Source organism: Ammospiza caudacuta, chromosome 12, assembly GCF_027887145.1.
Source record: "Ammospiza caudacuta isolate bAmmCau1 chromosome 12, bAmmCau1.pri, whole genome shotgun sequence".
NCBI classification, from domain to species: Eukaryota; Metazoa; Chordata; class Aves; order Passeriformes; family Passerellidae; genus Ammospiza; species Ammospiza caudacuta.
In genome coordinates, this window is record NC_080604.1 from 16,725,888 (window position 1) to 16,751,453 (window position 25,566).

Below are 25,566 nucleotides of genomic sequence, written 5' to 3' on the forward strand. Positions count from 1 at the left end.
CATCCCTGTATATTCTCTTTCTTGTAGCAAGTTTTTCCTTAATATTACAAATGTCTTGGAAGCACATGCAGAACCCCGTCCTTTTCACAGAGTTCTCTGCAGGACCTGAACTAATTTGGATCACTACAAAACCCTGAACCCACAAGCAAAAAGCACAAGACATGCAGGATTCAGGGTGAGCCTGGAAATCAGTCAAAACTTCTAATATAATCTTTAAACAAAATCTTGGCTACCTGAAGCAGAGAGGTGTAAACCACCTCTGTGCTACAGACCCTGCTGCCGATTTTAGCAGCTCTCTAAACACAGAAATACTTTAATTTCTAAAGGAAACATTGTTTATTTCACACTGAGTGCAAGGTGGCAGTTGCCAGAAATCGAGCACCCCAAGGGGTAAAATGCTACATCTATTATATGATAAAATTTACACGAACCCGCCTATGTAATATATATTGTCCCCCTGCCTAATGCACATTGATTTGGGTAATATGACCTTGGGCAACGCTAGAAACACAAAGTTTTATTGTAGATGTTATCTGACCCAGTTACGTTCACAAAAGGGCAGAAAATTCATCCTGGAGACAGAAAATTCAGCTTGAAGGCATCAACACCAATTGAGGAAAAAGTCGATTTCAGGATTTCAGGACTCTTTTCCTTCAGGATTTAATTTTTTTTCCAGGGCACATGGATAAGCTGTTTGCTTTCCAAACAGATCCCAGGCACCTCTGGCGCACGCACCAGCATCTCAGGGGCTCCAGAGAGAGCCGAAGGCGGCTGTGCTGGTATCGCAGAGCAAACTGTCGCTAAGCGACAACTAATCAACTAATTAATTAACACTTGGCGCTAATTGCCGGGAGCTGGCCGCTGTGCGCATGTGCCGAGTCCCGCGCAGGCGCAGAGATAGCCGCGCCCACGTGACCGGGGGCCGGGACGGCAATATGGCTGCGCCCATGTGTGCGCACGGGGTAGGCCCGGAGTGCCGGGACGGGTCCCGCTGATCCCGGCCCGGCAGCCCTGCATGGAGCCGCGGGAGTCCTGGGCGGCCTTGGCGGTGAGTGAGCGGGTCCGAAATAGGCTGTTATACCCGGTGTGCAGGAGCCCGGTCCGCAAACAGAGTAGGGGTATTTTTAGGGAATATAAATTATGTGTCTCTATTATATGTGTATGTATTGATATATATTTTTATATATAATATACACACATGTTTTTAAATAATATATATATATGTACATATGTATGCACATATATGTAATATGTATACATATATTTTAAACATATAATATATATGTACATATATATATATTTGCATATATATCGTGTATATATATATATATATGTGTGTGTGTGTGTGTGTTTGTGTGTATATGTTTGTGCAGAAAGGGTCTCTGCTTGGCAAATACATAAAAATGTATATTGCCACCACCAAAACTTTTCAGTATTTCTGTCCTTTAACGAATAAAAGCATTAATGTTCATTGGCTACAATTTTCACAGGTTATCTTATTAATTAGTATTGTATCTTGTGTTGGTTAATGAGTCTCTGACTTGCCATGGTAATTAATCCACAGGCTCAGTCTTTCTCTGCCTTTAGGTCAGTGGGTTTCCTGTGATGTGCCCCTGCTGGAATTCCCTTTTGCTCAGTGGGAGCTGATTCTGCTCAGTTGAGGAGCTGTCTTTTATTAATTTCTTCCTTTTCTTTGGGGTTCTGCCAAATGTCCTTGTGGCCCATAAATTCTGCATCCTTTGTCTCCATCAGTGGTACATCCTTCTGCCCTGCATTTGTTAAAATCCCTCTAGGTCTGACGTTATCGAAACATGCAGCCCTGAAATTAGCAATTCTACTGACAAGTATTTTGGCTTTCTAACACAGGACATCACATGGAGCCTGTTGGTTAGTCTGTTTCAACAGTTAACTCCTTTGTTGTTGATCAGGCTGGAAAGTTACAAGGCCCTAACATCAAGGAACATCCTTACTTAGGAAAAATTTTACATATTCCACGTTTTGCAGATGTCCTGCCTGAGCATTGCCAAGGTGCTGAGCTGAGCTGTGCTGAGGGATGGCCACAGTTTGTGGCTTCAGCAGCACTCCAGAGCCACAGGGAGGCCCTGTGGACTCTGTGAAGCACTGCCCTCCCTAAAAACTGCTTTTCCATGTGTGGGCTCAGCAAGGGGGTGAAGCCCAGTCACCACAGCTCCATTGAAAACACCCAGTGGGTTCTGTGTGGAAAATCAGGGATGTAGTGCCTTGGGGAAGGCTGCAGCAGAGGAGAGCTCAGCTGCCTGCCCCAATGCTCTGAGGCAGGTGGGTGTGAGCAGTGAGGTGGTGCCTCCATGAGCTGGAATTAGGTCCTGGTTTTGCTTGATCATTGTGGTGGAGTTTATGGGGTCATTGCATCTCCTGAGTTGGAAGGGACCCACAAGGATCATCCATCCCAGCTTCTGGGAAAAAAAACCACAGACACTCCTGTGCCCAGGAGCTTTGTCCAAACCCTCCTGGAGCTCTGGCAGCCTCGGGGCTGTGCCCATTCCCTGGGCAGCCTGGGCAGTGCCAGCACCCTCTGGGGTAGAACCTTTCCCTGATTCCAAACTCCTCTGGCACAGCTCCAGCTGCTCCCTGGGTCCTGTCCCTGATCAAGAGCAGAGCTTGGAGCTGCCCCTCCATTACCCTTGTGAGGAAGCTGCAGAGCCCTGTGAGCTCTGATCCTGCTCCATCTCCTGGTGAAGGTTCTTTTGCTAACCCTGCTGTTGCTGACAGCTGGGGGAGGAGATGTGCTCCAGGTGCCTGATGAACCAAAAGCCATTTCTCTTTTCTGCAGTTTTTGCAAACACACAACTATTGTCACCCCCTGGCAGGTGCTCTGTCAGCTACCTCATGAATTTAAATGACATTTAAGATACAGAACTTTGAAAACTTAAAGAAGCAATTAGTAACTTTTGATTCATGTTTTAACAGATGGCCAGATTAAATCTGATTAAGTCTGATCAATGCTATTTTGAGCAGATAAGGATTTTGATGAAAAAGAGTGAAGAAGAATCAATGCATTCAAAATAGCCAACTAGATTAAAAGAGTAATTAACTTATTGATTAAACCTTTAGTGCTAGATAGTGAACACCTCTCTGAATCCTCTGTTACCCTGAAAAAAAATCATTGGTGTAACACACATGTGATTTGTTTTCAGAGTTAAAAATCTCTGCAGCTGTTTTTTGGGATCTATATGAGGTAGCCTTCAAACTGTGTTTTCTGAATAGCTCTGCAGCCAAATAATGTCTCATAATGGATTGATGTTAACTATTGATGGTGTTTTATTTTGAATCAGTTTTTCTGTTTATTTCAGCCTTTTCCTCATGTTTTTGTGAAATAATTTTTTTCTACAATCAGCCATGTCACGGGGTAATTTAAAAACCCCAAAATCCCACTCATCTAGGAACACAAGTGATGGGAATAGATTGAGCCCTAGTTGAATCAATTTTTTAGGCTTTTATTTTATGAGTTCTTTGGATAAAACTCTTCCCCTTTATGACTTTGAAAACTCCTTTTATTTAATGTGATTTCCAGTACCTTGAGGGAGTCTACAAGAAAGTTGGAGAGAGCACGTGGTGACAGGACAAGGGGGGATGTCTTCAAACTGACAGAGAGTAGGTTTAGATTAGATTTTAGAGAAAAATTATTGACTCTGAGGGTGGTGAGGCCCTGGCAGAGGGTGCCCAGAGAAGCTGTGGCTGCCCCATCCCTGGAAGTGTCCAAGGACAGGTTAGATAGGGCTTGGGACAACCTGGGATAGTGGAAGGTGTCCCTGCCCATGGCAGGGGGCTGGAATTAGATATTTAAGGTCCCTTCCAATCTAAACCTTTCAATGATTTACCATTTTCTCTTTCTATAGGCTTTTATCAAAAAAGAAATGAAAAAAGATGGCTTACTTTGGGCTTTGTTCAACAAGGCAATGAGAGAGTGTGAATACTTTAAATGAAAACATTTGCTGGAAAAATGTGAATGTGCTTTCTAGGGATGCCTAAGGTGGGGAGTAGAATTGCTTCAGTCTTTCCCTGATTTTATCACTCAAATGCTGTAGAGTTTGGTCATTCTGTGCTGTCTCTTCAAAAGTGACATCCACTGTCTGGCTCTTCTGTGGATGGGGAAGTGTTGCATTGCTTTGCTTGCACTATTCAAAACACTGAGATTGTTTTAAAAATACCTTAAAATGGTTTAAAAGTTGTAATATCTGTTACTTTCTTTTGTTGAATCCTCCTTGTTACAGCTGTGGAAGCTGTTGAGTCTTGTGAAAGACTATCAGCTTATAAACTGACCTCAGAAAGGTTACAGTCAGCAGTGCTTTGAGTTACACATGCCTCAGTTACCCACATAAGCACCACTTATATGAGAATATTAATTCACTTTTTTTCCATGGTTTTGTCTTGTAGGCTGGTGGAGTTGCTGGTGTGTGTGTTGACTTGATCCTTTTTCCCCTGGATACTGTAAAAACAAGACTTCAGAGTCCTCAAGGATTTAGGAAAGCTGGTGGCTTTCGTGGCATCTATGCTGGTGTTCCTTCCACTGCAATAGGATCCTTTCCAAATGGTAAATTCTCTTTGGATTGTGCTTTGCCTTCTTTAAGTAGTAATTTGTGTCACATAGGACATGCATGTCTGAGGCTTCCTCTCCTGTGGGTGCCTTTGAAGAGCAGTTTCTAGAATTCCAGCATTGGGCAAATTTGAACAAGACTGGAGTGAAGGCTGCTGCAGGTTTGCAACCCTGATTCCTTGGAAGCATTTCTGGATATAAGCCTGTCCTTACTTACAGGAGCACACTAAAGCATTTCTGGATTCTGAGGGGAGCTTGTGTCTTGCTTGTCCTGGACATTTTTGTTGTGACCCACACTCTTTCTTGGCACTGGAAATGAATTTCAAAGTGCTTGAGCACTGCAGGTGTTTGAGTTAATTGCCCTGGGGATGCTCTGCCCATCTCCCCAAAACAGCAACACTTATATTGTAAAGACATCAGGAAGACTTTTGAATCTAAGGTTTTACAAAAGTAAATACTTTTAGTCCCTGCAGAGAAAAAGCATCTGAAATTCCTCATGCCTTTGTCCATTTTGTCTTTGTAGGGAGGGATGAAAAAACAGCAATCTGTGCTGTAAATGTTAGGAGAACTTTGCTGACAAATCCACTGACACCTTCAGATGTTTGATGTCCTTCATAAGGTGATATAAAAAAATTCAGTTCTTTATCTTGGCTGCTCTGTTATCTCCTTTTGAGGTGATAAGCATCTTTTGATTAGTAGAAGGCAATTCACATGGCCCTTCTCTGCAATTAAAATCTGTTCCCCCTCAAGACATGTCATTTTTTCCAGTATTTACATCTCCAAAATCTGCACTGTAGTTTTATCTTTCCAACGTATGACTGAGAACTGAAATTATCTTTAGGAAAAGGAATAACCCTTAAGGTGTAAGTGCCTTTGTAGTTGACTGTTGCAGTGAATAAACAGCTCAAGTTGCTGTGCTCAGTTTAGTTTTGTTCATTTCTTGTTCATTGTACAGAACTTTACAAATCCTTCAGAAGCTTGGAAAAATTTCATGGAGCTAAATTCAAAATATTTAGCTGACAATAGCTAGGAAGAAGTTATTAATAAACTGCTACTGAAACAGTTTTGTACATTGCAGGATAACAGAATTGTATCAATTTATGTTTCTTGGGATTGTCTATCTTTTCAATAATCAACTGATTTATTTGTTCTTCCCTTCTTCCCCCTGTCAAAAAAACCCCATTCATTCAATTCAACCAAGAGGTGATCCCTCTACTCTATCAATGGATATGGAAGATACCAGTTTTTCAAAATGTGCTGTTTTGGTGTAAAAATATCCTGGTTTTAACTACAGCCCTGTGATGGAGGAGCAGTGCAATGATTGCATGTATTCTTGAATTTCAGCTGCTGCTTTTTTTATCACCTACGAGAATGTGAAATCCCTGCTGCCCCATGGATCTTCATCTTACTTGTCCCCTGCAACACACATGGTGGCTGCCTCCCTTGGGGAAGTGGTAAGAAGGAAATTCATCTGTTGTGTGTCCAGGGGAGGGGAGGAAACCATTCAGTTATGGGAACTGAGGTTTGGTGTCATATATTGTGACAGCTCTCACAGCAGCCTGGTTTCTCACTGTTGGCACAGTGTCTGGGGCTGGGTGTTGAGCTCTGAACACCCCAGGCTGCTCCTGCCAGCCCTGGCCACCTCTGCTCTCCTGGTTTTGGCACAGTGTGTCCTGATAAAATGGGGAGCAGATGGTCTCTGCAGGTGTGAAGTAAGGAAATGGGCTGTGTGGAGACAAACAGGCTTTTCTGGCTCTTTTGCAACTCAAACTTAGCTGATGCCATGGTGCAGAAGAATCTGTTGTGTCTGTGGTTCCATACTATTTTATGTACTGCTTTTATTAACTGATTTTTTATTTTCTTTCCCATGGGGGCTTAGCTTAGGTGTATGTGGTTACCAGGAGTGTGGAGATGCCATTTATTTCAGCTGAACACCAGGTGCCTCACTACTACAGCAGCACAACCTGGCTATTTCCATGGGAAGCAGCTCAGCTCTCCCTGCTCTCTGTGGGATCAGCTTTGACACCCAAATAATTTTTATTCTTCTGTGGAAATGTTACTGATTAGATTGAATGAGATTTAGCCAGGAAACTTAATTTAACATACCAAGGACATGAAGATAGAGGAGTGCAGCACCTATAACCTCTCTGGTAGGGTAGATAGAAGGTGATAGAGGTAGGGTTGGGTGGGATTTGTTTGTGTTGCTGCCTCAGGTGGATTCTTTCTGAGCTTGGTTAGAGCCTGTGCTGTCAGGTTGTAACTCCTAACTTAAGGCAATGCACAGAACTTATTTCCATGAAGATTCTCTAAAAGCTGTTAGAAATCAGCAGGAGGTGTTTTACCACCAATGCACAGCCCTAAAACTCCTTGTTTGCCTGATGTGTCATGGAACAGCAGAGCCAGGAGGTGTTTAGAGCTTCTCAAGTGCTATTGCAGAATCAAGCAAAATGACAGTGATGCCAGCACTTTGCAATAAAATCCAGCAGAAGAAAAAGTCTCTTCTTTGTGGAATAGGTTATTCATGGTACACTCCCTGTGCCTGTAAGGATCCTGTGAGAAAATCACAATCCAGTAATGGAATCAGCAGTAGCCAAAGCCCAGTTGGCTGCAGATGACTCCTTCCAACAGAGCCTGTTGCCTTTTGTTCCCTGTGCTGGTCTGTGCCCTTTACAGCTCAGGCACTTGCTGTTTTTGTGTTGGGGCTGGCAGAGATGGTGCAGCACAGGTAAATGAGCCGCTCAGTCCCACGTGCTTGGCTCTGACTGCTCTATGTACCATTATACAGAAATGTGTAATGGTAGCCACTGAAATGGCAAAGTGACTTTATCATGTGGGAACTACAATGTTTAACAGCCATTTTCCACCTAATTTTCCTGGTTTTGATAGCTTTTCTTCTCTTGGAGTGATGGGTGTGAGGAGAGGACTAAGCTCTAAAATAACTGAGATAGATAGATAGATAGATACTTAGAGATTTGCTACAACAAATCAGTAATAAACTAGCACAAAGCAAGACCTTCTCATGTATGTTTTATGTAAAGTCTTAGTTGAGCAATAGAAATATATAAACTAGTCCAAATTGCATCAGGGTGAAAGTTATAATTGCAGTTTTATTGATTAGTCATTAAGTTTCAATCAGGGCATTACCACTGGGACTATTATTTTGTCAGTAGTTTTTCTGATAATACGTACTTTTCTTCCATTTTATACTTCATGATTTAAATTGCTTTTCGGTGTGAAGAATTAAGCCAAAGACTGTCATGTTAGGATTCTCAAGGCATGTCTTTGCATTTCCACACTGGTTTTTTACAAAACAGGGAAATTAGAATTTAGAGCAAGAAAGTGTTGATAGATTTCTAGGTTTGCTGCTCTTTCACTGGTGAGTATGAATGAGTCAGATTCCTTCTTGTGCACCAAAAAACTGTGAGTATGTGCAAATCTTAAATGTGGTTGTGGTGACTAATCTGTGTTTTGAATGTGACCTGTTAAAAATAACAGAATAGGTAAAGAGGAAGAGATACAAAGGTTGCTTCAAGATATGTTAAAATATATTTGAGAAATCAGTCAAATGGGAACTTAGAGTTTTTGTAACAGCCACTTTCCTGTATTTTTTACAGGCTGTGGAAATTTACAGCAGAAAGAGTCCCCTGGAACTGGTTTGGTCCATTTTTCCAGTTCCAGGCTGGGAGAGACAAAGCCAAGCAATAAAAGATAGGGGTTGTAGCAGTGTTTTGATTTGTTTGGTTTTTGTTTTGTTTTTTTTTTTTTTTTTTTTCCTTTTAGGCAGGAGGAATGTAGAAAGCTAATCTCATCTCCCAGAGTGAGATAAAGAAAAGTACATACAAAATCTCACCATGTTAAGCATAATTATTTTTTCCTGCAGCTGAATCTCACTGTATAGGGACTCTGAATATCCCCTCATATATTAAAAACTGCTTACAAAGGCACATCCAAAACTCTAGAGGGCAGATACATGGTGTATCATCTCATCAAGGAAGGAGAAGGTTGAAGGATACATGAGCTGGCAATGGGGGAAAAGCCCTCATTATGCCACTTGTGTAACTGAAATCTGGAGATAGAAACCACACTGACTGCATCCAGGAATTTGGAATTTTTCATCTTGACTCTGCTTTGCCCTCTGTGTTTAGTCTGCCTGTATCTTTACAGTGAGCTGCCAAATGTGCTTGGAAAACGTGATATCATAGGGAGTGGAAAGGAAAACCAGATGTTCTGAAATGTTACTTTTAATATTCTAAGGTGGTATAAGTAACTCTGAGAAGGAGCAGCATTTTTAAGTTCCTAGTCTTCATTTTCAGTAGTAACCTGGTGTGTCTTGCAGGCCCAGAGTTAACTGTACAGATTTTTTAATGTCAGTTTAATAGAGTGAGTGTATTAATTACAAGAAATTTTGCTGAAGAGAATTCCCCCTCTGAACCTCTCCCATCAAGCTCCTGCAAATGTGGTTTTATGGGACAAGTTTAAGTTTGTATCTGTTTGACCAATGAGGTTTCCCTCAGGAATGCCAAACTGGCTGGATTCAGCACAGATAATTTTCCATCTCTTTTCCATGGAGGTGAGAATAAAGTTGCTTGGCTCGCATTCCAGAGAAGGGAGCTGACAACAGCCCTTTCCCATTTAATATTTAGATATTGTTATGGTTACAATATGGGCTTTGCAAGACATTAGTGAAAGTTTTGGGTTGTTGCCTGTAAATTGTGGGTTCACTCTTATCTTTCTGACCTTTTGTTCTGGATTGGCTATTTTTGATAGCATTGTCTTTCTTTTTTTTTCCTACTTTGCAAGACAGCAAACCACCCTGACTTTCAGAGAGGAAGTGAGGGGGAGAACTGAGGACCAGCATGGGAGGGAGATGTCCTGATCTTTTGGCAGCTGGTGGCAATGACCCTGCTCTGGATCTTCACCAGCTGAGGTGATGGAGCTGCTTTTGTCCTTGTGCAAGTTTCTAGAGTACATTAGGATTAAAGGTCTGGAGATTTGAAAGGCTTAAAAATTTGTCACTTCAATGGGGAGAGGAGATCATGTGACTCCACAGGGCAAGGTGAGGACAGGTATTTCAAGGTGAATTCCAAGCTCACTTGGAATTCCAGTGTGTTACCACTTGAGGTACTTCTGTGATAAGAGCAAAGTGTGTGGTTCATCTGTGATTAGCATCTGACCCCTCATATTAATAACTTTGGAATTTTTTAATCTGCTGTTGGGATGTATCAAATAGGAAAACTTCATAATTCAGGAGTTATCTTTCTGGGGAGTTCATTTACCCTTCTCTTCTAGTATGAACTTGTTTCTTAGAAGAAGCAAGCTCAAATACAAGCAAGTTTACAGTTTAACAAATCATGATTCTGTAGAATGACTTTTTGAGTGTGTTTTTAATTAAAATAAAAGAGGAAAGTGTATGTTTTACTTTATTTTATGCTTGTGGGGTTTTATTTCTGCACAAAAAGAGGCATTTTAGACATGATGGACAACGCTGTTGTCTATCTCTGTCCACGAATCAGCCACTTCATCCCTCTACCCTGGCAGCATTGTTTGAAACATTTAACCAGTTTCAGTTTAAGGGAAGAGTGGGAATCTCCAAAAGGGTATTGGGGTGGATTCCAGGAGAATAACTGGCTAGGTCAGAGAAGAAAGTTGTTATTAATGCCTGTTCTGAGGAGAAGGCAGAAGCATGAGTCAGACAAATCCACAGAGTAATGGAATGAAAATCTCCAGCAGGATAATTGGCCAGGGCTTTATAGCATGGTAAGCTCTGCAAGATCAGCTTGCAGGAGCCCAATTTAACAGAGACAAGACAGCCACTCACATCAGACATGAAGTTAAGATTTTAGGTATTTCAAACTCTAAAACTTTCAGTGTTGGAGGATGTGACTTTTCAGTTCAACAGGAAAGTTGGACACTTTAGGGAGAGCTGATTTTAGTTCAGCAAAGAAGAGATAAAGTACTTATTTATAGACTTTGGGCTGATGGCTTTGAATATTTTAGCTATCCCTTTCCTAAAAGCTGAACTAATAAAGGGACAAAATTGTTCTGCATTTTGTGCTTTGTATCCTATCTTCTCTCAAGTAGTGTGGCATGTGCTGGCAGATCATAGCATTCATAAGTAGTGTGCAAATGACAGAAATCTAAGTGTGATGGGACCTTTCCCACAATACTGAAACTTTTTTTTCTATTTTCATTGATCAGTGCCTGTGATTTTAGCTGTGACTGTGCCTTTTGTGCTGTGCAAGTCTGGCTGCACACAGGCTTTGAGAAAGGGAATACTCCAACCCTGGCAAGATGAGCAGTGCAGCAATGTAGGTGGTCTTCTGAATTAATTGTGGTGGGGTTTGAAATATTCATACATGAATCTTTGTGAGGTCAGGTCTGCAATGCAGATGCTTTAGGATTTTTGCCAAATCCTTGTGCAGAAGCAGTGGTTAGGAGATGGTTGGGAAGGTGAGACTGCTGCCTTTGAGAGGTAGTGGAGAAAGAGCAGAGGACGGATGGAAACTCGGAGCAGCGGTTGGGAATTGGTTGTAAATAAAGATGAATGGGGGCATGAATCCACAAATGCTGCCAGCAAATTCATCATACAATTAGAGGCTGAAACAGCAAATTAAGAACTGTCAAATACCCAGCCAGCCACCCATGCTGATCTTCTCTTGTGTGCTCCATGCTAACTGCACATAGTGCATCTTCTTCATCAGCTGCTCTCCCCACACTGCTCTGTGTAACCTGCTCGGTTCAGGGCTTAGAAACCATGCTGCTCTGCAGTACAGCTTGATGGTTTCATGTCTTTTGATCACAGGGCTGATTATCAGTTGATTTAGAAATATTTGCAGCTCAGAGTCTCTTCAGAGGAAAGCAAATTTGGATTAAAAAGTTGTAAGTGTAAAGTATTTCCTGATGGATTTCCTGACTTGCTGTACCAGTCAGCTTTGGAAATGTTTGAGACACTTTGGAATAAACTTACCTTAACCAATGTTCTATGCAGAGTTTGTCAGGAATAACTCTGAATAGCTCCATATGTGGACAAGCCCATAATTCTTTAAGTGAAAGGGCTGAAGGAAAGAGTAAGGTATCAATTAAAGGAAAAATACTTAATAAAATAGAATGTAGTTGAAATTTCCATATTCTGGGCCAATGTAACCCCAAGAGAGTGAGCAAATTGCAAAATCCTAGTCTTCTTTCAACAGGAGACTTAATGTGTTTTCAGAAAATCCTGCCTGTGTTCTCTTGCCTGGAATCTCATTACTGTCTGTCCTCCTGTAACTCAGCCTGACCCCACTTGGCTGCTTGGACACAGTTTTATGCTGGATGGGATGCACCACACCACTTCTGCTGAAAGAATGGTTTGGCTGCTGGATTTAATGAGTTTCTTAAGCCTTTTAAAATAAATTTAACAGACTTTCATGGTGAAAGTGTTGCTGGAATAGATTGGATCATGCAGATGGTTCTGTACATTGACTTAAGGGTCTATTTTTCTTAGGTTTTAAGGATTCCTGTCTTTAAATGTGGTAGTAATTTATGACTCAAGCATCCACCGGGTTAAGGAAATTTTTTTTTCAAGTTATTCAGCTGCTTGATTTTGCTGCTGGAGTTTAAACCATCTGCTTGTGATTGTACTGAGGAACTTCAAAATCTCTGGGACACAGTTTGTGCTGGAGAACAAGAGGTGTGTAACATCAGGCTACTTTTGGTAAGCTTTAGATCTAGTTTTTAAAAGGAAACAAAACTCTACATTGCTTAAATGTTAAAAGACCAACTGATTTGTGCAAAGCACAGAAACTTTAAAAACATCTGCAGTGAGAAGTACTTCTGCAGAGAAGTTTTTAGTGTCAGCCTTGTCAGCTTCACAAACTTTCCCTGTTCTCTGCCTGTCAGCTGATGTAACTGGAGTAAGAGTTTCTCCTTGCTGTGAACAGAGCTTGGCACAAATTCCCACTGCTGGAGGACAGAAGTTTTCTGAGGTCCATCTGACATGGCTAAAGGAAAGGTAGGCAGGGAACCCACAGCAGGAATTGCTGGGAATGGATGTGGGCAATTGAAGAGCCATGTGTGGGGAAGGAAATGTGAGAGGGGCAGGAGCCCAGCAGCCCTGAGAGGGCTCCTGAAATGATGGATGATCCCAGCTTGGGGTTTCAGGCAGCTGAGGTGAAAAGGCTCAGCCAGGATGGCCATTGTGGAGCAACAAGTGTGTGGTGCTGCAGATGATGCTGGGAAGCAGGAAGGAGGCAGCTCTGGGAAGGAATAAAAGAGTTGTCAGATTTGGAAATGACAGGATGAAATAAATGTGCAAAACAGCTCTGCAGATTCTAGGTGAAGCCATCTAAGGTGGGAATGTGGAGGAAGTTGAAAGTGTTTGTGTAGAAACTCCGGTTTTCCAAATGCTTGTGACATTTGGTCCCTGTGAATGGTCTCATCTCTGAAATAATATGTTGTTAAGCTCTGGGAGGTGCTGAGATCTGAGGGATCTTGCTGGGTGAGATTGTTCTTTGAAGAAATGTTTCCTGCCAGCATGCAGGGGAACTGCAGTTAAATTAATGAAGACCTTGTTGTGTCAGTCAGAGGAAAAGACTGGACAAAGAGCTTGGCATTGTCTAAACTTTCCCATCCAGAGCCCATTAGTCAAAACTTGTTCTCTCCATGGGGTTTAAATTAGGAGTGGAGTCACCTGTTGATGACCCCAGCAGCTTTACACAGGGCTGAATTTCACTGTGCAGGAAGGGCACTCTGTGCTGTGTGGGGGGAAAATAAGATTTAGCATATTCTGAGGCTGTGTGCTGAAGGTGAACCCTTTCCCTGGGGCTGGCATTTAAAGACAGTGGACAGTGCATGCAGGGGGCACTTTCTGTCACCCCTGGAGACAATTCCCTCATTAAAACAGGAGTTAACTCTTCCATTCTGTATTCTCTGGCAGCTGGCACAGCCTGCTGACAAGCACATGTGGAAGGATTTGTTCACAGCTGCAGTTGTGACCCACAGTGAATTACTGACCAGAGATATATATATATATATATATATATATATGAGTATATATTTATATAAATGTATATTCTGTCTTGGTCAAAAGTGCAGCAATTATTTAGATGAATGTTTATTGGTGGTAGAAATGTTTTGGGTCTGTGATTGCAGCAGTTCAGGTGCTCTGTCCAAGGAATATATGAAACCGTGTACATGAATATGAGGATATTTCATGTTCCTCCTCCTTTCTGCTCATTTCCCTGGTGGTGGGAAGGGTGAGGCAGTCCATGTTCCATCTGCAGCTCACAGCTCATGCTCCCTGCTAGCTAATGCTTCCAACCCAAGAGCTGTGACCACAGTTAGAGGTACTTATTTGGAGGATGAAATACTTTGCTAATCTCATAATTTTTCCCTTCTGTTGAAGAGAGGCATCTCAGGGAGAGCTGAGGAACCAAGCATAAATTCACAGGGTTTGGAGAGGCATGGAAAGCTGCACTGCTGAATTCAAGTTTTGCTGAGAGCCTTTGACATGAACCAAGAGGGAAATTTCCCTTTGTTCTCCAGATCCAAAGGAAATCAGTGCCATTTAAGATCTTTCAATTTTAAACTTGCCTGTTATTTTAACAATTCAGTTATCTGAGAAAGGGAAAATGACATTTTTCATATTTCAGATTAAAAATAGTAACTTGCTACTTGGAAGGGAGCATCTGACATAGAAACTGAGACATTCAGATTATGACATATTAACCTATTTGGGAAACTGCATTTTTTTAATATTAAAAAAAACCCAGAAACAAAAAAGCAAACTTGAACTCCAAGGTAGCTTTTGTCTGCAGCAGTATGGTCAGGGCTAACACAGGTTACACTTAAAAACTCCAAAAATGCCAATTTATTGCTGCTTCTCTTTGAACAGAGTCTTAGAGTTGTTCTATTTTTCTTGCTTATTTTACATTCTGTTCAGCAGGCAATCCTTCTGACCTTCAGAAATGGGGTGAGAGATTAGGATTTTGTTAGCAGATTGACTGCAGCCTAAACATATGTCCTTTGATAAATCATAGCATCTTTGTTGTTGTCATTTTTGTGCAGCAGCTTTTCCTCCCTAATGGGTTGGTGATTATCTTGCACAGCTATTGTGAGGTTTAGCCTAAAGTTTCTGCTCTCTGGTTGCAAAATTTTATAGTGTCATAAATTGTATTTTTATTTGATTAAGAATAAATTAATGCAAATGAAATTTAAAGAGAAACTGTCCCCAGGCATATTTTGTGTTAAGTATTTAACTGATATGGTGAACATCAATTCAAGCTTCCCAGCCTACTCAGACATATAAAGTCCTTAGAACTAACATCCTGTTGAGAACTTTAAATATTAAAATCCTTTAGAAAGGGTTCTAAAGGGTTTAAAACTGCATAAAAAAAAAAGATTTCTGGAGCTCACTCCTTGTTTCTGTACTAAATTTTCAAGTAGGCTGAGCTATGCAAGCCAGAGATTTGCTCAGAGTCACTGAGTGCAGGTTCCTAAATCACCAGCCACTCACAAATTCCATAGCAGCTCTTTGTCCTCACACTGCCCTTCTCCTGCCATGGAGCAGAATGTCTGGCTAATTAATAAGTGGAAAAATATTTGGTCTTGACGCTGACCTAAGGCCAGTGCAGAGAATAGTGCAGCTCATTAGCCAGGAGCTCATCAGGTGCCACAAATGGAGCTCTTGCTTCAGTGGCTTTACAGCAGGGCCAATGCCTGTCTCTTATTAAAGATAACAAGCGCTCAGACCCGGGGCTGTGGGAGCTTTTGGGAGTGTGTGAGTCAGATCATCAGCTGTGCAGGGTGCTGCAGGGGCAGATAAATGGGATAAATGCTTCCTCAAGCTGCTCTCCCTAGAGCTGCAAGAGCTGAAAGTGTGGTACCAGCTGTGTCCCTGCTTCTGAGGAAACCTGTGCTTAAACCTGTGCTTAAACCTGTGCATTGGAACCCAGCTTAAATGCCCAGCCTAAGCCCTTAATGGCCATTATGGCACCTGCTCTGTCCTCTTCCAAATGTTCCTGGATCACCTCGTGCCCAGCTCACAGGGTGAGTGGTCAAACTGTGGTGGAGGTGCCTAAAAACAAATCTCTGTTATCTTGGATTCTCCACCAAGCCCTACAAATCCAGCCGGGGGAAAAACGCTTTTCCTGGAGCACAAAGGGTGGAAGGAAAAGGCTGTTAATCCAAATAAGATATGTTAATATTTGGAGCATAATATGGCAGTGGAGACCAGGAGTTGTTGTGTTCTTTTCTGAAGATGTTGGCATTGTCCCTTTGCAGTGAGCCTCTGTGTAAGCAGCACTATGCCCCCTTTGTTCTTTTTTATTATACAAAGAAAATGCTGGGTACCCCTGTGCTGAATTAGATGAATCTGCCTGATTCTGAACAGCTGCTCCAGCTTTAGGTGGGATTGGTCCCTATGCACAAGTTCCAGTTTTAAGATCAGGTGTTCCCAGTAAACTTAGGGGAGCCCATAGGAAAGGCTTTGGTGGGTTCTTGGTGCTATTTACAGCAGGTCTTATTTTCTGTTTGCTACAGCCACATTTATACTGAAACAAACTGTTTCTATTGGTGTGTATTTAAAGTTTCATGGCACTTTGGAGACTTTATTTGCTTTAACAGCCAGGACAGTGTGGTTCCAACATAAATCCACCAGGAGATGGCAGCGTTGGTTCGTGCAAGGAGTACCTGAAAGTTAGAATGCTTTTCCCTCCCTGACAGGGGAAAGGAATTACCTTAATTTAATTAGAACATACTCGGTCTTAGCAATACATAGATAAATGTTAATGAAATACACCTGGTTTTAGCTTTTGTTCCTGACTGGTTAATGCAAGTTAGTAAATTAAAATTAAATTAAAAATGCATGTAGGTTTTTGTCTAAATACTGGAGTCACCCTCTGACCCAGTAAAGATTTGAGACAAGGGTTTTGAAATTCAGTACCCACTTGTTTAGAAGTGGTCATAGCATCAAAATCTGGAAAGATAATAGGTGCTGATATTGTCGTTTCTGCACACCTGCTCTGTAAACTATCAGTAGCTTTGCTTGTAGCTGTAAAATCAGGTTTTCCTATAGCTTAAATTTGAAAATTTTTGAACCTTTTGTTTCAGTATTATTGTTTTCCTGCCATTGTGGTATATATACATGTGCACTGACATTGTGCTACCTGACCTGGTAAATAAGGAAGGAGATTACAGAGCAGCACCTGAACTTTCCCAGGCTCTTTATTCTGTCTTTCTGCTCCCATCAAAAGATGGGAATAGCCCCTGGCTCCAGAACTTGTTTGGGAAAATGAGCATGGCCCCAGTCAATGGGGTGTTGTTGCCTGATGCCCAAATGTCAGCTGGGGTGGCTGAGCCCCCACTGCTGGACCCTCCCCATGGCTCTGCAGATGTTCAGCACAGAGCTGATTTTGCCACCAGGTCATCTCCAAATCCAGCAGGATGCACCAGGAATGCCCTGAGCTTGGTGGCTCTGTTGTGCTCCTCTGTGTCAGGCAACAGGCTGTGTGAACAGCAAGAGATTAAAAAGCAATTATTCCTGGGTGATTGGGGAGCTGCTTGGGCCCCCTGTGTGAGGCCATGTCTGTGTTCTGTTCATGGTGAGTGCAGGTAGAAGTGTGGGACAGCTGCACACTGCATCCCTCACCCTCCCTGTGCCTTTGCTCGTGGCTTTCACATCTGAAAGTGGAATTGTGGGCTCTCTTGGTGCAGTGCCACCATGCTGGTGCTGCTTGAACACCCTTGTCCAAGAAAGCAGAGCCTGGAGAGGTGCCCTGTGTTCCCTTACCTTTGGCAGGATCACCTGGAGGGGCTGCAGTGATTGGGATCAGAGAGAGACAGAATTGAGGTTCTTCTGCCCCCACCAGCCAGGCTGTTACTTTTTTAATAAGACACTTGTGAACTTAATCTTGCATACTTCCCTTCAGAGCCCTGTTCTCCACATCAAAAGCCTGCAGGGGTTGTTGTTGACAGGAAGGTGCATGTGTAGGAACAAACAAGGCTGTAAGTTCAGGAGCACAGTGAAAATGTCACCCTGCAGTCTGATGTTGGCAGCTGCAACTCGTGGCTTTTTGAATCCCAGAAGTGCCCTATGGAAGCAATCTGGCAGCACTGCCCAGGTGACATGAGCCTTTATTTCCTTTCAGAACAGCACAGTGTAATCATTGTTTTTGTTCTTGTGCAGCCACAGACTCCCTTGTAAGCACGGATTCAAATGGAAGGAACATCAAAGTTAATTTGAAATGAAATGCACCCCAAGTAGTCAGGGGGAAACGGAGACATTGCTTTGTAGCCACCTTTCTCCTGCCAAAACTGCAGCACCCCAGATGTCAGGAAGCCACGCTGAGCTCTTTGTCTGCTCTTGATTGACTGGATTGTTTTCATCCCAGCCTTTTTAAAGCTTTCCTCCTGCCTCCGTATTTTTAAGGAATAAAAAGCTAATATAAGGACATGGAGTGTTATGAAGCATGAAGTTCTATAAATATTTATGCTGAACTATCAAAAAAACTTGACAGTTCTTATTTTCTTGACAGATTGGGGTCACTTGTTATTTTTGACCCTGAGAATTGAAGAGCACCTGGAGTTAGATCTGTTTGTAATGACTTTTGGGTATTGTTGTCCAGTAAACTTGTAGGAATGTAACAGGATAACAGATTTTTTCTTGGTATCTTTGTGAAAATAAAACCTAAACCTTGTTATGTGTTACCCACAAATGACCACTCAAGTTACTGTGCCTGTGCAATCTCCAGTGAATTCCTGTACTTTCTTTGGCACACATGGATTTCCCAGTTAGCTGCTTGGTTTGCCACCTCAGATTGACAGCTTTCACCTGGGCTGCTCTGCTCTGTGATCACCTTTGTGTCTAGGAGCTACAGTGTGTTCCTGAGCCCAGGATGGTCTAAAGGCAGGCTAAAAATGTGGCAAAGCCCTGTGGGCTCTGCAGTGTTTTGCCACCAGTCCCGTCACTGCTTTATGTTCCCCTGGAGCCAACTGAAGACAAACTCTGCTTCAAATTTTAAGTGCTGATGAATAGGCATTTTCTAGAGAGATGAGAGGCTTGTAACTTCCACACTTCAGGATTCTCATTTTGTGAAATGATGTGCACAAAAGCTTAATTTAAGGGAAGCCAAAGTGGCAGGTAAATATTTAAAATCCAAGCCTGGCTTTTTCAGCAAGGCTGGTGCTTTGTGGCAGCAGCCACATTTTTACATCCAGCTGCAGAGTCCAGAAATTCATTCTGCAGGAGGGGATCAGTCCAATGCCTTACCTTGAATGAAGCATGGTGTGTATTTTGAGGTAAACCTTGGAATATGTTGTGTTTGAAGCTGACCAGAATGACTCCCGCTATCAGTCACTAGGGGGCACAAAGGAATTACCAAAGAAAGAAGTTTGTTGGTCTTACAGTCCTGAATCTCCACTTGAAATCTGTGAAAGCAGGGGGAAACAGTCCTGTGGAATGGGAACAGTCAATTCCTGTGACTGCCAAAAGACAAGATGGATTGAAATTTTGGTCTTATCAGCGATTTTCTCAACTCAAATCTACTGCTGCTTTCGAAGTTAAAAATTCCAAGGGTGCTTCCATGTTCCTGTTAGTATAACTTTATGATCAGAAGGTACATGGCTTTCAGAACAAATACATAAGATACTCAGGGACACCTAATGACAAACCTGATTTCCCCATTTGTCAGTTTTTATTCTTGCAAGGAGTGTTTGCTGTATGAGGCTAAGCCAGCCTTGCTGCCTCACCCCAGGTTCTTTTGCAGGTTGCCTGTCTCATCCGGGTTCCATCTGAGGTGGTCAAACAGAGGGCCCAGGTTTCTCCTTCCTCCAGCACCCTCCGGATCCTCTCCCACACCTTGTACCATGAGGTGAGTCCAGAGCAAAATTCCTCAACATTTTCATCCTTCCCACTCAGTGCCAACACATCCAGAAGCATCCCTACAACTTTATCCCAGTTCTGTGCCTTCCCAGCACTTTTCCATCAATTGTTCTGCTCTTAAAAGTGATTGGCATGTTATGATTGAGGAAACCAAGCTCCCATCTCCCCCTGGGGCATGCTCCAAGCAACTCTTTTTTCTCCTCTTTTTAGATGGGATATCTACATTTAAAGATAAGGGGGAAAAGAAGGATTTAGCTTCCAGGTTCCAAAACTCTGCTTGTATTTATGCAAACTGTCCTTGTCAGGGGCAGCAGGACATGGAGTTTCTGTGTGCAGTTTGCTGAATGCTTCCCAGTTTTTGAAGCTGGATTTGGAGGGCGTGACCAAAAGGCAACATTTCAGAGAGGCTCTGGAGGAGTTCTGGAAATGAGTGCTCATCCAGTATTAGTTACTTCTGAAAAATAAGGGTCTTTGTCTTCTTTTCAAGAGTTCTGATCCCTCCTGTGAAAACCTGTTCATGTCTGTTTTAGCAGAGTTTCACAAGGGGGGATTTTCAAGCTGTGTTCCATAAGAGGAAGTGGCTTCTAAAAACAGTGTGGAGAAAAATAGTATAATACATTTTCTAAGCGTAAAACCCAGGGAAAGGAAGACATAAATATGACCTTCAAATGATCCACTTGATTTTTATTTGCTTTCAAATGAAAACTGTTGTGATAACCCTGCACCCTTCTTTCTGTGACTTGATTCTGCTTTAAAAGCTGATTCTGTCAAAACCATATGTTTTTCCCTTTCCATATAGCTGGCTAGAGAACCATAAGTCTTGCCAAACACTTGAATTAAGTGCCCTATAATAATAAACAACATAATTTTATATGCACTTATAAAATGAGTTTTAATTGTTTTGAGTATTTTCAGCTGGTTAAAAATACAAAACATTTGTCTTGATAAGGGCTCTGAATCAAGGCTAAGGAGGTGAAAATAAAACCCTCTGGCACTGTAAATAATGGAATACAGTACACAGTGTTATAATCAATACAGTCAAATTGAAGCTGAGGTGTGACACTTTAGGGCTGTAATGCTTGCCTCATAATCACCAATAAATTGTGGTCTTTGACAAACTCATTCCCCCTGGATGATGCTTTCTTTTGTTGCTTTACAGGGTATTCCAGGCCTGTACCGGGGTTATAAAAGCACCGTATTAAGAGAGGTAAAACTCTTGACTTTTTCTCTTTTATTTTTTTCTCTCAATTGCTTCCTTTGCCTCAGTTTTCTAACAAGAGATAATAGTACAGTTGAGATCAGTTGCTCTAACCTTAAGCTCTAAATCCCAGCATATTTCATTCTAGATAAGTTACCAGCCTGTAATTGTATAGAATACTGGTAATGAGCACTAAGAAAACCTTTGATACATGCAAAAATTCATTTGCCATCCTGTCTCCCAGTTCTGTTGCTGCTGAATTGAAAAAGGATGGAAAGGTATATGTCAACATGAGAAAACCATAAACTAAAGCACTGGAAACTTTCTCAAGTCTTGTGATTGCATCATGTGAATTATATATGCCAACAATGGTGAACTGGTGGCATCAGGCCAAGTTTAGCAGAGACAGATTTAGGCTTTCTTTAAATATATTTGTCAGCAGATGCCAAGGGATTATTTGTCATCTGTATATAGAGAGGATTGTGCTCTCTCTAGTTTTTTTTTTGAGTGTGTGAAAGAAATGCATTTAGTCACCCAGTCTGTAGATTTGATATGGCATTACTTAACTCTAAGTCAGAAGTATTTCACTGTTAGGAAAAAAAAAAAAATAGGGCTAAAAATATTTTGGTCCACTCAGAAGAAAATAGTTCCTAAACTAAAATCTTTTATAAATGTACTGTGAATTCCAGGATTGGTGTCATGGAAGTGCTTGATATGCTGTGTGAACTGAAGGCAGTTTATAAAAGAAGTAGAAAAACCTACTGATAAACTCCCTGTCTAAAATTGTTTCAGTCTCAGATCCCAGGAGATCATCTTTTGACAAAACAGAAGTTGCATGATGTATGTGTACCTGAAATAGAGAGATCAGTTGGTTCCTAGGAAAACATAAAATCACAGAAAGGTTTGGGTTGGAAGGGACCAAAAATCCATCTTGTTCTACCTCCCACCTTCCACTATCCCAAGTTTCTCCAAGTCCTGTCCAGCCTGGCTTTGGACCCTTCCTGGACCCCAGGGACATTCTGGATGTGCTGGGTGGGTTTGTCTCCTTATGTAACTCAAGTGGATAAAGGTTAGGTTTGGATACCTAAAGGTAGATTTGGATCTTCCCTCTTCGGTTTTAAACACAGGCTCAGATCTGTTGTCTGTGTTGCCATTGATAATAAAACCAGTTGCAGAGGCTTTTAAATCTTCATTCAGTAGCTCTGTTTTTTAAAGCCTTTCTTCATGATGAAAACTGTTTTGAAAACAATTCTGTTGGCCAGCTCTTGTTTCAAGTACAGAATAAAGATGGGTATTACCTAAAACAAGAAACACCAAACTTGGTGTTCCTTAAAGTGCTGACAAATGCCAATGCACTGCAGTTTATTGTAGCAGTTTTGAGAGTTAAAAAAATCAGTTATTTGTGCAAAGGTGATACCTGCTTTTCTAAAATGTAACCCCCACCACAGGTTTGTCCTGTACTTATTTTCTGGCTCACTAAGCCTGTTATTCACTCAGATTTCATTTGCTGACGGGCAAAAAAAGGCGAATGAATACGAATCATTTTGATTTCTCAGAGGGGTTCTGAATAAATGAATAAATTTAGATCCCATTGAGTACAGATTTTGCATACTAACAGGTAGATAAAGCACATGGTTGCTACTGTGTGCTATTCTCCTTAAAATTTGTTTTGACATATGTCAGGGTGGTAATTAATTTGCAGACCATATTCATGGCACAGTGTGTGACCCTGCTGAGATAACTTTGTTTACTCAAAATGGCAACACTTTGTTGGAAATTTAATGGGAGTCCTCTTCATTATGTGTATTCATAAAAGATCCTTCAGAAGCGATTTCAGTTGAAGTATTGCTTTTTGGAAGAATCTGTCCAATAGAATGAGGAATAAATGATTACTAAATGAAATGTGCTTTCTCTTAAAAATGAAGCAAATCATAGGTGATGTTTAAAAAGAAGAAAAAAAAACCTTTGAATTTAATACTATTAAAATTGTTGCATTTTTCTGACACTAAATTTTGTAAAGCAATGTCCACTTGAGTAACAGCTTTTTGCACCTTCAGCTGGAGCTGCTGTAAGCCTGATATTTAATCTTGGTACTTTTCCTTCTGTTTGAGTACACTTCTTCCTTTAGGGTCTTTATTTTCAGATAAAAATCTATATTAATTCATTATTAGACACATCCTGGTAGCTACATAGCATATATCAGGTGGTACTTAATTCCAGCTGACTTTTATACTTACAAGGTTTGTTTACATGCTTTGGTTCTCTGCCTACACAAACGCCTTTGTTTAGTTATAATGGAGTGGGAATTTTTGGATAGAGAGTCTTTGATACATGATATTTCATTTAAAAAAATTGGAAGAGGCTGGGAATATTGATGCTTTTCAGATGATTATATTCTTGTGTTGGCAAAGTTCTTGAGCTGGAGTTTGAGAAAGGTTAATTTTAGCTATTGCGTTGGGATAAAATTTTTTGTATTATATCAGGATTTCTGGACAGGGATCTGCTTGCCAGTTGATTGAATTTCAGTGAAAATAAATCTGTTTATAAATGGAGTGTGGTGTGGAAGCCTCATCTTCTTGCTTTAGGATAGAAGATCTTTTCAAGGCAGCCTTACTCTGCTCCATGTAATTGGCTTTAGCTGCTGTGCTGGTGCAAGGTTTCATCCTTCAGTTTTGATTCTCACTCTGACTTATCCCCTTTATCTTCTCAGAATGCTTTCTGAGCAGATGGATATTAGAAGAGAAAGAAGATGGCTAAATGCATAAAGCTTTTGGAAATAACTTTGAGTGAACCTCCAGGCTTGAAAGTTTTGGCTGTGACTCTTTTCACCTTTTTGGTGCCTCTTCTCTCACATCTCCATTACCTTTTGGTCTTTACATCTTCCTTTGATGGAGTTGCACTGAACTAATCCTAAAATGGAAAGGGAGGTGAGGTACAGTGCATCATTCTGTTGGCAGCAGAAGCCTGACAGAGACATCTGTGCTCCAAGAGGAAGGCTTTTGTAATAAAGCACAAAGTGGGAGTATGGTTATTAGGTTGCTGAATGAGACTTTGAATAAATGGCAGAAATCAGAGGCTGTGAAATGATGTGGAATTCCCATGATGTCATTTCCAAAGCAAATCCAAGTGAGAATTGCCCCTTCCTATGGCTGTAGTGTACCAGTGTGCAGGACTGGAAACTGGATCATGCTACTAAAATCAATCAATGAACAGGTAAATTTATTCACATCTTCCACAACAGAGAAAAGTTAACTGGTGAAATTTCCAGCCAGCTCATAATGAGGCAGGAGCAGACTATAAATCCACTGCAAATCCTTTAGAATTCCTAAATGGGAATGGAGTTCTGCTGCTGAGATCTTATATAGGCAAATGGAGCCAGATTTTTAATTCCTGCATAATTCATTTTATTAACTATGACCAAGTAGAACATCTGTTAAAATTCCATAATGTTCAGTTCATGGGAAAAAGAAAGAAACCCCTGAGTTCCCACTGGAGCTCTTCCATTTCCTTTCCTGCTACAGGACTCCAGCAGATGTCTTAGAGGACGTTCTTGTAAATGAGGGGACAGCACAAAAGGAAAGGAAGTGCTTTGTCCCTTTCCCTGTGTACAGTGAGTTACTTCACTGGCATGTCTGTGTGCAGGTTGCAACTTCTGAGTAAATCTGGTGTCCCTTCTGTCCTGAATTACCATGGTTTGGAAGAAGTGAGCAAGTCCAGAGTGGGTGTTCTGTGTGCTTTTAATCCAGTTTGTCACTTGTGAAAATATTGCAGATGGGCTGGCATCTAGCTTGGAAGTAGATTCAAAAGGAGCTAAATTAATATTAAACTTTCTTTAAGAAAAAGGGGATGAAGAATGACTGGCTCTCTGTAACTCAGGATGTCCTGGAAAGAGACTGAGAGTCACTTTCAAATGTCAGTCTTTGCTGTGCAGGCAGCCCTGGCTGAGCTTGTCTATTGTAGAAACAGGGCAATAATGTGCTCTGACTCCATGATTCAGAAGGCTGAGCAGTTGCTTCATTAAGCTATACTATATTACACTAATACTATACTAAATTACATACTAAAGAGATACTGTACTAAGGAATCCTATACTACAAAGATACTAAAGAAAAACCCGTGACTATTTGCAGTCAGCTTTGACCCAACTGGCCAAGGAATCAAAACAACCTTCACTGGTTTCCAATTAACAATTCACTTTGGGTAAACATTCTACACGTGCAAAACAACAGGAACAGCAAGTAGAGATAAGAATTGTTTTCTCTTCTGCTCTGAGCTTTTCACTGCCTTCCCCAGGAAAAATCCTGGGAGAGAGAATTGTGTCTCTCTCTGTTCAGAGAATGTGAACAGCACACTTGTCCTCTTAGACTTTTCTGGACAATTCAAGCTCTGCTTGTGTTGGTGGGTGGTAGTGATGCTTTACTTGTTGATGTTGTTTCAGATCTCAGAGCTCTGAGATTGGAAGGAAACCCTGACAAACCTGACCCCACCTGGGGACCACACGCTCCTGGCTTTGGTTTAGGTGAGGCAGCCCAGCTGTCACCTTGGGCAGTCCCAGTTCTTTAAGGCAGAGCAGCTGTGGCTTGGTTTGGGCTTTGTGGGTTTGTGTTTTTCCCTTCAATACATGCAAGGCAGAGAGCCCCGAGTGGATAAAGGCACTGCTGCTGTCTTGGGAGGGAGGGAATGGTAGAATAACTTTGGGAGGAGAGGGACAGCCAGTTCAAAGTGTGCTGTGGCAGCAGTGTGGCACACAGCAGCAAATTCCAGAGAGCCAAGCAGAAATAACATCTCCTGAGGAGGAGGAGGTCCTGCTTGTTGTGTGTGTTCCACAGAACTGCTGTCCTTTCTCAAGGTGTGTCTCAAAAGGGCTGAGGAGGACCTGCAGTGCAGCCTTTGCAGATGAGGAAGGAGCTAGAAGTAAAAAAACAAAAAAACAAA

The 25,566-nt window shown here is 41.6% G+C and overlaps 1 protein-coding gene across 2 annotated transcripts in view; it reads left to right on the forward strand.

Moving 5' to 3' along the window:
- The first annotated feature begins 914 nt into the window (after positions 1–914).
- Positions 915–25,566, forward strand: part of SLC25A26 (solute carrier family 25 member 26) — an 81,935-nt gene continuing 57,283 nt past the window's right edge. Inside the window, exons 1-5 of one of the 2 annotated variants that reach the window (XM_058813002.1) lie at positions 915–1,048; positions 4,417–4,573; positions 5,921–6,030; positions 19,318–19,422; positions 20,593–20,640. In XM_058813002.1, coding sequence (XP_058668985.1) covers positions 1,016–1,048; positions 4,417–4,573; positions 5,921–6,030; positions 19,318–19,422; positions 20,593–20,640 — 453 coding nt within the window. In that variant the 5' untranslated portion in view covers positions 915–1,015. The remainder of the gene's footprint in view (positions 1,049–4,416; positions 4,574–5,920; positions 6,031–19,317; positions 19,423–20,592; positions 20,641–25,566) is intronic. The other variant, XM_058813003.1, reaches the window with a different exon arrangement.